The sequence below is a fragment of the Delphinus delphis genome, chromosome 8 (genome assembly GCF_949987515.2).
Source record: "Delphinus delphis chromosome 8, mDelDel1.2, whole genome shotgun sequence".
NCBI lineage: Eukaryota > Metazoa > Chordata > Mammalia > Artiodactyla > Delphinidae > Delphinus > Delphinus delphis.
In genome coordinates, this window is record NC_082690.1 from 59,679,347 (window position 1) to 59,694,186 (window position 14,840).

At 36.0% G+C, this 14,840-nt stretch overlaps 1 protein-coding gene across 3 annotated transcripts in view; it reads left to right on the forward strand.

The window, feature by feature from the left end:
• Positions 1 to 14,840, forward strand: part of FCHSD2 (FCH and double SH3 domains 2) — a 303,585-nt gene that overhangs the window by 158,572 nt on the left and 130,173 nt on the right. For all 3 annotated transcript variants that reach the window (XM_060018316.1, XM_060018315.2, XM_060018314.2), the window contains exons 7-8: positions 1,085 to 1,139; positions 2,008 to 2,136. In XM_060018316.1, coding sequence (XP_059874299.1) covers positions 1,085 to 1,139; positions 2,008 to 2,136 — 184 coding nt within the window. The remainder of the gene's footprint in view (positions 1 to 1,084; positions 1,140 to 2,007; positions 2,137 to 14,840) is intronic.

The window sequence follows — 14,840 nt, forward strand, 5'->3', positions numbered from 1 at the left end:
TAGACCCAGCTTTTTTTTTAGTAGTGGAGTAGTTGGAATGCATGTTTGTACGTACGTCCTTGAATGTTTCTCTCTTGCTAGAAAGTTGAGGGCTGCTTTTTCTGTCCTCACATTTGCTCTGCAGAGACTGGCTTGCTCTGTCTTCCAATACCAAACGGTCTGCAACTTTATTTCATATTATGGCATAGCTTCCAGCACATTCATTGACTTTTCCCATGGCAATCACCATGACACTGCAGTCAAGACAAACATTGCAGCTTCAGAAATTACTGGTTGTGGGGAATGTTGGTTGTTCCTTAGCATTTTTCTCCTTATGGTTCTCTCTAGTTGTTTGCATAAAGCCAAGATATTTTAATTACTGATTGATAGATTATGGTTCCCCTCCCGAGCTGAGAGGGATTGAGGGAAATAAGGACACCAGAAAAGAGAAGCTTAAATAGAACAAAATCATATTAGGGCAGAAAGTCCAAGGGCTTTATCTCTGTGTTCTGAATACTATAGATATGTTAAGAGTGGAGGGAGCACATAGGCAGGCACCCAAACAAGAAGAACTTTTAATGGGAGATGTGATGGAATTAAGGTCTTTGTAGAGCCTGGTCAGTATCATACAGTAGATTGCATTTCTGGCATTGGCACATTCATGGCACATTCCTGGCACATGGCCCTGAAAGCCTGCTAATCTTTGTCTCCATAGGTTGGTTATCCATGGGCTTCTTTTAAGCTTCCTTGCGGAAATTAAAGTATGTGCAATTGTATGATACTGGGAATAATCTATAGTTTGTTGACTCTTGTTTATTAGGAGATACCAACATACTGGATTCATCAAATTGTATTTTTGTCATTCAGGATATTTTAATTTTATTAATCCCACTATTTTCTGTTTCACCATGATATTAAATTCTTCCTGTAGTAAAATAAAAGAAAATAATCATTGCTTTTGGTTTTCCATTTATTTAGTTCTCTTTTAGAATAGTGTTACGGGGAAAGGTCACTTTCTTAAAAATTTAGTAATTATAATACTTAATCATTTTATTATGATGTAATTTGATAATTTTATTAACATACTTTTCTATTTTTATTATAGATCTAAACTTAGTCTTTTTCAATCAAGAATCAGTTTACAGAAGGCAAGTGTAAAGGTGAGTTTTTGAAAACTGTATTTCACAATTGAGAAACCTTAGCTTAAAAAAAAAAGAATTGGGCCTTTTGAGGGTGCAGTTCAATTATTTCCATCTGATTTCCATTTAGAGAAGCATTTTAAAGTCATTAGGGAAGAACTTTTTTTCCCAGTTCATGAGGGTTTTTCAACTAAGTGTCAGCACTTTGGATACTCCCTGCTTCTCAAGATTGCTTTAGAGATAAGTTTCTATACCTAACCTGCTTAGGTAGCCTGTTGTCTTCAACACTTAGTCCAAGAGACTTTAACAAGTCCATGGGCTTTAGAAAGCTCAATAAAATCCATTTCACTCAGATTTATACCTCTGAGCAGATATTTCGGGCCAGATGCAAGTGAATTTTTCCTGTGGGATCCTCAAGCTGTAGAATACCTGATAAATAAGCTTAGTGACCTACCTTTGTCTGCCTGGCTCCCAACTAGCATGCATTTCTTTTGGCACATTAGGGGGTGCTGATTTTTTTTCAAACTGTTTTCTAACTCCGGCAGATTTACCCAAGTCTTTGAAGATAAGGGACTAACTTAATTTGAGAACCTTTATCTTCCCATCATAATAAAATGAGCAAAACATTATGAAGTTCTCTCAAAAGCTTTGGAAATTCTTAAAGTGTAAATAACAAATATTTGAAAGCACTCTTACTGTGTCAAACAGTTCTAGTCACTGTTTATTTAATTCTTCAATAGTGTTGAAGAATTTTTATATGCATATAAATGTTTCTCTACGTGGTCATCTTTACTCTTGTTGGGGAGCCAACTAAGAGTGGTATCCTCATATGTTTTTCAGTACAGTATCAGTTTGCACTGACTTTTTCTTTTCTCTTACTATGTTTTAGTTAAAAGCCCGGCGATCGGAGTGTAATTCCAAAGCTACCCATGCAAGGAATGATTATCTTCTTACATTAGCGGCAGCAAATGCACACCAGGATCGCTACTATCAAACAGATTTAGTTAACATTATGAAGGTAATACAGCCTTAATATCTGTGGTAATATTGTATCATTAAAGACAAAACAACTCATGAGTGACTGTTGGGTGTATGGGATTGAGTCTATACAATAGCAGCCAAGCTACCTCGCATTTTGTTGGAATATACTTGGTATTGTTTAGGTGACCTCTGTTTCACGTAATCTGAATTAATTTTAGTTTAAGAAAATGTTTAAAGCCAAATCATAGTAAAAGATTGTATTATTCCCTAGCAGCAGCAGATATTTACTGTATAGTGGTTATTAATATATGATTATTTTTTAAAAGCTTAGCTTTTTAAAATTTTATCATTTTATGCTTAATTGATAGGTAAACTTGTGCATTAATATTTTATGAGGTGCCTGTGGGTAAAACAAGAGAAAATGTAACTCGTAGTTATATGAAAATGTCTCTACCCTGAAATGTAGGGTTACAGTTTCTTGTATGACAAAATTCGATCTTGGTCTTTCTCTGTTTATACACCTATATGTATCTTTAACTTTAACTCAAGTAAAGGACAAAGGGTGGAGGAGCAGAAAACTTTTTTAACATGCTGCCAGGTTTGCCCTCACTGCTGATAGACAAGTTCTGCTTTGAATTGTATCTCATTCTCTCCTGTTGTCTCAAGGACCCAAACTTTTGATTATTCTATCTTTATTTTCAACCCATCCCTCTCAAATGTATTGTTCTTAATGACTGTCCAACCACATTGCTTTCATTGAATTGCTTGCTTTACGAATCAGAGGTGTTGAGAACGGGGTGCAGCAGGAATGGGCGCTCTTTTTTTTCTGCAGTGCCTCTGGAAAAGAGATAAACTCTGTCCAGAAACTACGAGTTCTTTCCTTGAAAGTAGAGACAGGACATTTACTGGAAACTTTAAGGAAAAAATGGAGGGATGGAGAGAGTAAAACTGAACTAAAAAGTATCGTATTGCAAAATTTTTTATTTCCTTTTTGTTTATTGTCTGAAATCCCCTTTCCTGGCTTCTATCCTGTTCTGACTTCTGCTGGTTAGGATACAGGTGGTAAGAGAGACAAGGGATTGTTTTGACATCCCAGATGAGAACTCTGCATACATTTTCCCATAAAATGTTGGACCTAAAGGTTTAGACATTTTAGTATCTTATTAGGTGTTACACAGTGCTTCAGACTTACAAGGACCAACTGGAGACTTGGCCTCCCAGTATAACCTGGTTTCTCTAGGGAAATATATATACTCAGTTTCAAACAACTCCTTTATTAAAAAAGATTTTTAATACAGCTCACATTTAAGTTTGTAATTCCCCATATACCATCTGCTTATTACAACAAAGCTGTTAACTATATACTTTCCCCTTTGCATATTTTTAAGTGAACACTGTATTAGTTTAAGCATCAGCAAAAATAAAATCTTTATTTTTTATTATTTTTTATTTTTTTATTTTTTCGGTACGCGGGCCTCTCACTGTTGTGGCCTCTCCCGTTGCGGAGCACAGGCTTAGCAGCCATGGCTCACGGGCCTAGCTGCTCCGCGGCATGTGGGATCCTCCCGGACCGGGGCACAAACCCGTGTCCCCTGCATCGGCAGGCAGACTCTCAACCACTGCACCACCAGGGAAGCCCCATCTTTATGTTTTTTAAATTGAATCCACAGCCAAAAAAGATCTCTTTCCTAAAACCCTATGGTCTTTTATACACCAGGAAAGGTACAGAATTATTTGGGGGACCTACCCCCTGCCAGGATCAAAGAGGAGGTTAATGGGCCTAGCCAGCAATCAGATTATGTATGTTTGAACTTACTTTGAAGTCCTTATGCACCTAGGCATTTGATCGTCATTGGGTAGGTTATGCTTCAGATTACTCGTTTCATGAAACATTAGAGGGTACTGAAATGATTAAAAAAAAAAAATAGAGGCAGGAGTCCCTCCTATCACTTAAAAATAGGAAAATATATTCTCAATTTTCATGTTGTATGTGTTCATTCATTTTCTTCCGCATGCTTATTCATAGACTGCAGTATTGGAAAACTCCCATTAATGCTGTTAGCTACTTAGTAAGTTTCTATCATTGAAATGACAGTGGTCCTTTAGCAGCTGTCTTGGTAAGGTCTATTTTCTGGATTTTTGTTAAAGTTATAATGCCTTAAGTAGAATCTTTTTTTTAAATATTTATATGAATAGCTTGGAAACAGGAGATTTGAGTCATTGATTTCATCATACACATTTAATAGTCACTTAGAGTGTAGTAGCTATGCTAGGCTTTGGGAAGAAGCAAAAATGAACAAGACACTCTTCTTATCCTCAAAGAGCTCAGTCTAGTCAAAGAGAGAGATACATAGAAATGATTACAAATTAGAATAATGAAATCACTTACTGCCAGAGGACCATGGTTAGTAGTAATAGCAGCTATATTTTTTTTTTTGATTGCTTGGTATTATCCTGGCATTATCCTGATCACTTTGGGCATATTATCCTATCTCATTTTCTTCTTTATCCTGGTTAGAGTATATGGTTCATTATTTAAATAACACACTAGCCTATAAATGAAATGAAATGAAATCCCAGCTCTGGATGAACCACTCTCTCTATATCTGCATCTAAGTAGCCAAGCACTGTTGAAGAAAACTTTTCAACAGAACAGATTCATGATTATAAATTAATGTAGAACCAGTATCAAATGGACCCTCAACACTGCTCAGATATCCTACTGTATTTCCCTGGTTGACTTTCTCTACTATTTTCAACAATTTTTTCACCTTTTTCCCTTCTCCTCAAATCTGACTTACCCCTTTTCTTTCACACTTAGCAAGTGGTCTTTGTTCCTAATTTACAGAGAAAATAGAAACCATTAAAAGGGAACTCCATTATTGTCCCATTACAGACTTCATCTGTGTTTAAGACTCTTCCAAAGAGTCTCAATAACTATCTAAAGATGACTGTTTCACTTCAGCTTTGGATCATATCTCATTCCCTCCTGCCTTCTCAGGGATTTATTAAACAATTGATTATTTTTTTCCTTATATTTCTTGGACATTCTATTCTTACATTAACAGTTGATAGGATCTTAGTGATGACAGCCCTCAGTATGTCTTGTGTTACTCCTCTAATCTGGATTAATTGCCCTCTGTGTCCCATGTAATGCAGTTATTCTGGGACCTTCCTTTGTCTCTCTCCTATGTTGGATCTCCAGCTGTCTGTATCACATCTTTTTTCTTGGTTTACTTTGTTCTTTGGTGGAATATCCTCCAGTATTTTCTTGAGAAACTGGGCATGGGAGGTAAGTTTTTTGAGATACTGTGTTATAAAGATGTCATTTTTCTGTGCTCATACTTGGGTATAGAATTAAAGGTTAAAAACAATTTTTATTCAAATTTATTGTTCTTTGTCATTATGCTCTACTGTCTGGGAGACCTCTTCAGCTTTATAGTTCAACTCTTTTATTAAGTTTTTAATTTTTTAAACATGGTTTTAATATCCTTTTGTTCCCTGAATGTTCTTTTTTTATAACAGATTTTTGTGCTTTATCTTCTCTTTTTAATTCTGGTGGTCTCAATAACAGAATTTATTTTAAAGTTTTCTTTTCGGTGCATAGTCTCTCTTTTAGCCTGTGGGTAGGACTTGTCAACTTTGAGCTTCACTGTAGGGTGTTCTCGTGGACCATTTGTAGGGGAAACTGTAATGTCAGTATCCTTGTATCTCTCCTCTTGAGTTGGTCAAAACTCCTTCTTTGCTCCCTTCATCATTTCTTCAGATCTCTTTTCTTGTGTTGTTTGCTGAGGAAGACTTCCATGATCTCTTTAACCCAGTTACACTCCCACCCAATATGATGGTCTCATAAAATGGTTTATCTCATCTTTGAAGTACTTAACATGGTTGTAGTTTTACCTGTCTCTGTGCGATTATGTGATAAATGCCTTATCTCCCACTTAACTATACATTCCATGAAGGCAACGATTGTGTCTGTATCCCTTGAGACTCCATCCTTGCTACCTAGTACAGTGTTTGATTCCTAATATGTGCTAAATGTTTGTAAATTAATACATATTGAAAAATGAATGAATGAATGAGTGAATGAAGAATCAATCTCATTTTAATCCTTGCAGGATGAATCATTCCCATTTTACATATGAGGAAACTATGACAAAGCCTGTATTCAACTCTGGCAGGTCTCTCTGCCTTCAGAGCTGGTGCCATTAGCTCTTTAAATAATACCAGCTTATTGGACTTATTTCCTTTTTCCTTGTTAAATGTGGGATAATCCTGCACTATCTTATCTCCTTTGGCTTCTGTGAGGAGCAAATGAGATAATGAAGAGTGTTTTTGTTAATTTTGAAACTTGTTTATACACGTTATATATTGTCCTATTAAGTAACAAATTCTATTATTCTGTTTTAAATAAATCTTGTTTTCGAGGAGCGGGAGAGCGTAGAAGAGACCTCAAATGCTTGGGAGTGAGAGTGGAACAACTGTTTGGGTGTCTAACATTGTTGGGTTCTCTGTCTAGGTACCCAGAATACATTATTTCATTTAGTTTTCATACCATCTTTCAAGGTAAATATCATTATCCCTGTTTTACAGGTCAGATGGCGGAGGCTCAGTGAGGTTCAGTTAATGTATATAATAGCCAGGACTTAAATCAAGGTCTCTGTAACTTCATACCCTGTATTCTTTCCTAGATTTCATGCTGTGTTCTTTTCTACCTACCATTCCAATCTTCTTGTTGGTAAAATTTAGTATAATAAGTGGTAGCATACTATAAATATCATAAATTCTGAGAGAACTGTAGAATAAAATTAACAATTGAAAATGGCAGATTGTCCCCTGTTCTAATTATTCTAAAGAGTAAGATCATGTCAGTTTCTAAATAAAGTATTTAGACAGGTTCTCCCAGGAATATTTTGTATTCCTTATGCCAGTACTGATTAGCGTGGATACTAAATATATTACTCTGTGTCTGTATATTATCAGGCAAGTTTTTTTCAAACTCGAAACTAAAACAACAATGACAAAAAACAAAAAACTATTGCTAAGCCATGGAAACCAGATAACTGATTTCATCAAATCTATAGAAAGCAGTTCAGCTGACTGTTGGGAGGTAAGGTAGTTTGTTCCTTTTTTGTAGTGTATTCTTGTGCAATATATAAACTGATATTTTTACTTTTAGAAGCTTGTGGAATATTTTCTTAGTGGTTTGGATGAGGAAGGATGAAGTATAATGCATCATACTAGAAAAAGGAACAAATGTCAATCTAATGAAAGACTTTTTGAAAAGCTTAACACTAGGACCCTATCTCTAGACAAATGTTTAGTGGAAGCTAAACATATCTGGACTACTTGATAATTGGGCAAAGTAATAAAAGGTGAACATCTTTATATGTGACAAATATAGAAAATATGATAATATGGCATATCTTTTACAGACATTTGTCTTGGTTAAATGAAGAGAAAGTCATTATTGGTATCCAAGTCTTTTATTTTTAAGGCTTTTCTGGCTAAAGCACTAATTATTCCGAAAGTCTTCTTCATTCTCGTGTAGCGTTTTTAACTCTCATCTTCTTGATTTTAAGTCATAACTCTTCTGGTTTCCCTGCCATCTCCCTAGCTGTTGTGCTTCTGACCCACCTAGTAATGTTTGTTAACTTAACAAATTAACATGGAAGTCCCCAAATCTCAAGATTGGCTCTCTGCCTCTCTTACTTTACATACTCTTTCTTTCAGAGAGTAATTATTTGGCTCTATTTTTATTAATATTGTATGATTCTCAGATCTGTATGTAACCTTGCCCTTATAATTATCCATATGTTTGCCTTTCCTTCAGTGGCTGAAACTTTCTAAACTAGAGGCAACTCTGTTTCCCATTGTTCCCTTGAATAAGTACCCCCTTCTAGGTTTCAGGTGACAACTGCTGACAACAGGTGCACTGTCAAATACAATAGTCCTTAGGTACATGTGACTATTTAAAATAATTAAGTATAAGTAAAATTTTTAATTCTGTTCTTCAGTCACAATAGCCACATTTCAAGTGCTCAAAAGTGACGTAGGTAGTGGCTACCATATTGAACAGTGCAGATATAGAATATTACCATCATCACAGAAAGTTCTGTTGGACAGCAGTGGACTAAAGCTTATTTAGTTTTTGCTTGTTTTCCTCCCTTCCTCCTTTATCTGGCTATCAATAACACTGATGATCATTTTCCCCAATAACCATAACCATGATTGTATTCGTATTATTTCAGAATTAATTGCTTCTTCATTTGCACTGTATACCTTGAAATCAAACAGAGGTTGGCAAACATTTTCTGTAAAGGGCCTAATAGTAAATATTTTAGGCTTCTCTGTCACAACCACTCAACTCTGATGTTGTAGGATAGTCATTGACAACATGTAAACAAATAAATGGCTGTGTTCCAATAAAACTTTATTTATAAAAATAAGCATCAGGCTGGATTTGGCCCACAGGCCTTAGTTGCAGACCCTTGGTATAGAACTTTAAAAACTATATATGAAAATTTCTAAATATATAAATACATTCAAAGAAAAATTAAATGAATACCCATTAACTCACCACTCAGCTTCAGAAATGAAACTCTGCTAATAAAATGGAAGCCTCCTGTATGACTACTCCCAAAACATCCCTCTCATCCACCACGTTGTAACCACCACTCTGATAATATATTGTATTGTCTTAGATGGTATTGTACCCTGTAATATTCTGCAACTTGCTTTTTTCCCACTGAACATTATATTTCTTGAAATTCATCAATATGGATTTTTAACCTTATTAATTACCATTTTGCTATTTAGTATTTCATTGTCTATGTATCATAAATTACTTATCCATTTTCTTAGCTGAAAGTTTAGTTGTTTTGGTTTTATTCTTATAAACAATGCTGCTATCAACATTCTTGTATGTGTCTCTTGGTGTATTTATGCAAGAATTTCTTAAGGAAATATCCATAGGAGTGGTGTGTATTAGCAGCTTTACCAAAGAGGGCCAGATTGTGTTACAGCACTTTTTATTATACCTTTTAATACTGTTAGTGTGTTATGTTAAACTCAGCAAATATTTGAGTGTATATTTGGTGATACGCATGGTGATACAGAGATAAGTTGGACATGAGCCATATGAGCAGTGAGCCAGAAACAAGAAGGTTATAATTCTCTAGAGCAGCCCCTAAAGGGTATATGGAATATGAGGTGATGCATCCTTTCCCCTGCTATATTGTTTATATTATGGTTGGCTCCCTGTGACACAAAATATTAGGATACTTCTTGGCCATTTTTACCAAACTTCTAAAGCAGTGATTTTAAAATATTTTTAGCAGTTGAACAACTGCTACAGACTCCTACATGGAATCCATATACATAAAGCAGATAAAAGGGAAGCTTTTTTTAAGTCAACTTTATTAAGGTATAATTAACATACAATAAAATGCATGTATTTTAAGTATACAGTTGGTTGAGGTTTTTAAAAATATTTGTTTATTTATTTATGGCTGCGTCGGGTCTTAGCTGCAGTACGTTGGATCTTTGTTGCGGCATGGGGGATCTTGTGCTGTGGCACACGGGCTCCTTGTTGCGGCGCTTGAGCTTCTCTCTAGTTGTGGCACGCAGGTTCTCTAGTTGTGGCACACATACTCAGTAGTTGTGGCGCATGGGCTTAGTTGCCCCATGGCATGTGGGACCTTAGTTCCCCAACCAGTGATTGAACCAACATCTCCTTAGAAGGTGGATTCTTAACCACTGGACCACCAGGGAAGTCCCCAGTTGGTTGAGTTTTGACAAGTATATATACCCATGTAATCATTTTCATAATCACAATCAATATTTAGAATATTTCTACCCTCCAAAACTTCTCTCTTGCTCCTTTGCAGTATATTCAATTTGTATCACTATATAACAGATTGACACAGACTTAGAGACTTTAAACTAACCCCATTTATTATCTCACAGTTCTGTAGGTGAAAAGTCCAGGTGGGCTCAGCTGGGTTCTCTGCTTAGGATCTCACAAGACCAAAATTCAAGGTGTCACCTGCTCTGGGTTCTCATCTGGAGCCTCTTGAGGAGAATCCAATTCGAGGATCATTCAGGTTGTTGGCACAGTCCTGTTCCTTGTGGTTATAGGACTTAAGTCCTTTTTTTGCTTACTGGCTGTAGGCTGAGGGTCACTTCTCAGCTCTTAGAAGTTATGCTCAGGTCCTTTGCACATGACTCCCTTCATGTCCAAACTAGCACAGAATCCTTTTCGGTTTTTTTCAATCTCTGCTTTCTCTTTTGCTACTAACTAGAGAAAATTCTCTGCTTCTTAAGGGCTTTTGTGAATAGATTAAGTCCACCAGATAATCTCCCTTTTACTATGTAACATAACATAATTGTAGGAATGATGTCTCATAGTCATGTGTTCTGTCCACACTAAGATTTTATAAGGGCAAAAGACATTGGAATCATCCTATAATTCTGCCTTCCTCAGCAGTCTTGCATATATTTTGTTAAATGTATTCCTAAATATGTCAGTGTTACTATAATTTATGTTTTAATTTCATCTTTCAATTCTTTTTATTAATATTTAGAAATACAGTTGATTTTTACATATTGACCTGTCCAGTTGCTGTGTTACTCTGCATAACAGATTATTGTAAAGTTTAGTGTCTTAAAATAGCATCAGCATTTATTCTGCTCTTGAATCTGTACTTTGGGTAGGGCTCAGAGGGGTTAATTTGTCTCTATACCATTCCATAGCAGCTAGAGCAGCTCAAAGGCTAGGGGCTGAATTCTTCTGAGAGCTTACTTTCTCATATGTTTGGTGATTGATGCTCCCTATTGGCTGGGACCTTGCTGGGGCTATTGGCTGGAGCTGCTGCACTCGGCTTCTCTGTGTTGCCTGGGCTTTCTCACAGTGTTGTGTTTGGGTTCCAGAGACAAATATATGAGTGAGGCAGGGAGGCTGACCAGACACAGGTAATATTGCCTTTTATGAAATTGTCTCAGAGGACATAGAGTCTTCTGCATTCCATTCATTGAAAAAGTTACAAAGTTCTATCCAGTGTCAAGAGGGATTGATGGGATAGATTATACTTCTTAATGGGGGGGGAAGCGGGGGAGGAGGCAAAGTTATGGAAGAACATATGGCACCAGAAATATTGCTGTGGCTTTTTTTGCAAATGCAGTCTGCCATATGACATTGTATCCTACAGTTCCTAATTTCACTTATTAGTTCTAGTAGCTTTTTTGTGGATTCTTTACGGATTTCAGTGATCATGATCATGTCAAATCAAATATAGTTTACTTCTGTCTTTCTAATCCACAAATCTTTTTATTTCTTGCCTTATAGCATTGGCTAGGATTCTTAGTATAGTGTTGAATAGAAGTGGTAAGAATGGACATGCTTGCCTTGTTCTGAGATCTTTTGGGGAAAGGAAAGTGAGAAAACTGACTTTCTAATTATTCTGGTAAAGTATACATAACATAAAATTTACTATTTTGACCACTTTTATATGTATAGTTTGGTGATGTTAAGTACATGCACAATGTTATGCAACCATCACCACTATCCACCTCCAGAACTTTTCAATCTTCTCAAACTGAAACTCCGTACCTATTAAACAATAACTCCCCATTCTCCTGTAGCCCCCTGGAAACCACAATTCTACTTTCTGTCTCAACGAATTTGACTACTGTAGGTACCTCATATAAGCGGAATCATACAATGTTTGTCCTTTTGTGTTTGCTTTATCTCACTTACCATAATGTCTTTAGGTTCGCCCATGTTATAGTACATGTCAGAATTTCATTCATTTTTAAGGCTGGACTTTTATTTCCTTTGCTCTGTATAGCATACAATTGTAAGTGCCTCTTTACCAAAGAAGTGAGATGAGTACATTGTGAATCCTTGCTGCTGGGGATCTTAAAATTAGAAGTAGAACTAAGACCTCCACTAAAGTAACTACAATCTAAGAGCATGTAAAAGTAATAGCCATTATTTATTAAGCTTTTATTCTATACAGGCTTTACATTCACATTATCTCATTTAATCCTCAAGGCAACCCTATATGTGCATGAATACCTTCCTTCCAATTATGTGGTTCTATGAATGCAAATGGTTCAAATAGGTATAGGCCATCAGATCTCACTGGAATATAAGATTCCTGAGAGCAGGTTCTTTGTTTTGTTCCCTGTTTTATACCTAGCACCCCAAATTGGTGTTGAATGTATAAGGAGGGAGCAGTTGCAGTGGTCTTTCTTTGTGGAGGACCTTTCTTCATAGAAGAATTAGCATCTTAGGCCTTATGGGGAGTAGGATGTATGGTGGCAGAGAATGTGATTTCACAGGAATGGACTCAAATGAGCAGGGGAGTGAAAGTGATATACAGCAGAAATCACTGGTTCCATTGCTCTTGGGGAGAGGCATGAGAGTACTTGGTAAGAATGCTAGCAATAGAGTTTTTTTTTGTGGTTGTTGTTTTAATTTAATTTAATTTATTTATTTTTTATACAGCAGGTTCTTATTAGTTATCTATTTTACACATATTAGTGTATACATGTCAATCCCAATCTCCCAATTCATCCCACCACCACCACCATACCCATCACTTTCCCCCCTTGGTGTCTACACGTTTGTTCTCTACATCTGTGTCTCTGTTACTGCCTTTCAAACCAGTTCATCTTTACCATTTTTCTAGATTCCACATATATAAGTTAATATACGATATTTGTTTATCTCTTTCTGACTTATTTCACTCTATATGACAGACTCTAGGTCCATCCACCTCAGTACAAATAACTCAATTTCATTTCTTTTTATGGCTGAGTAATATTCCATTGTATATATGTGCCACATCTTCTTTATCCATTCATCTGTTGATGGACACTTGGGGTGCTTCCGTGTCCTGGCTATTGTAAATAGTGCTGCAATGAACATTGTTGTTCATGTCTCTTTTTGAATTATGGTTTTCTCAGGGTATATGTCCAGTAGTGGGATTGCTGGGTCATATGGTAGTTCTATTTTTAGTTTTTTAAGGAACCTCCATACTGTTCTCCACAGTGGTTGTATCAATTTACATTCCCACCAACAGTGCTAGAGGGTTCCTTTTTCTCCACACCCTCTCCAGCACTTATTGTTTGTAGATTTTCTGATGATGCCCATTCTAACTGGTGGGAGGTGATACCTCATTGTAGCTTTGATTTTCATTTCTCTAATAATTAGTGATGTTGAGCAGCTTTTCATTTGCCTCTTGGCCATCTGTATGTCTTCTTTGGAGAGATATCTATCTAGGTCTTCTCTCCATTTTTTGATTGGGTTGTTTGTTGTTTTAATATTGAGCTGCATGAGCTGTTTATATATTTTGGAGATTAATCCTTTGTCCGTTGATTTGTTTGCAAATATTTTCTCCCATTCTGAGGGTTGTCTTTTTGTCTTGTTTATAGTTTCCTTTGCTGTGCAAAAGCTTTTAAGTTTCATTAGGTCCCATATGTTTATTTTGTTTTTATTTCCATTACTCTAGGAGGTGGGTCAAAAGAGATCTTGCTGTGATTTCTGTCAAAGAGTGTTCTTCCTGTGTTTTCCTCTAAGCGTTTTATAGTGTCTGGTCTTATATTTAGGTCTTTAATCCATTTTGAGTTTATTTTTGTGTATGGTGTTAGGGAGTGTTCTAATTTCATTGTTTTACATGTAGCTGTCCAGTTTTCCCAGCACCACTTATTGAAGAGACTATCTTTTCTCTATTGTTATATCATTGCCTCCTTTGTCATAGATTAGTTGACCATAGGTGTGTGAGTTTATCTCTGGGCTTTCTATCCTGTTCCATTGATCCATATCTCTGTTTTTGTGCCGGTACCATGTTGCCTTGATTACTGTAGCTTTGTAGTATAGTCTGAAGTCAGCGAGTCTGATTACTCCAGCTCCATTTTTTTCCCTCAACATTGCTTTGGCTGCAATAGAGTTTTTTTAATGAAGCTGAAAAAACTTTGACCTTGGGAAAAAATTGTAAAATGACTTTAAATTAGCTCTTTTTAAAAATTTTAACCAAACAGATTAGAATATGAATATTTGACTGTTTATTATCTTAGCTTTTTATGCAGTTTTCTATGAAGTATTATATTTTTCCATTAAATTTAATTTTTTTTTTTTTAGTGTAAGGCCACTTTCATATGTTAGAAATGTTGAATTATTTTTGCTGACTGGAAATGTAGACTTCGGTTTTGATTGGTCTTCCTAGATTCTGTAACATATTTACTGTTGGTTAAAAACTTGAGGTAGTGGACATTGATGGTATTAGCTTTGGGGCTAAGAAAGGAAGGGATATGTGAACAGACAAAAGCTTCAACTTTCTTAGCCATTTATAGCTTTAGAAAGTTTTCTTTTTTGGTCAGTCATTTATCAAGACCTTTCCCTATTGTTTTTCCTTTTCAAGCTATTTTGAAAAGGCACATAGTATTCATTTTTCTGATATTCTGGTGGCTTTTGATTCTGATTCTCATGCTGATGTAAGTATGTCACAGAATATAATAGAGATTATATTCTGTCCCTGAGGTACTTAGTCACAGTTTAAACACCTGCCCACAGACAGGTGTTTTTCTGAACGTAGTGCCCTATTCCTGTGTTTGAGGGTCAGGCCTCACTTGTGTGCACTTGGTGATGTTTTACCTAGTGTAGCCAATGTGTAGGTTTTAAGTTTCATTCAGGAAAGCATTTAAACTTAAACGTTGTGTTTCTTTATCACAAATAAC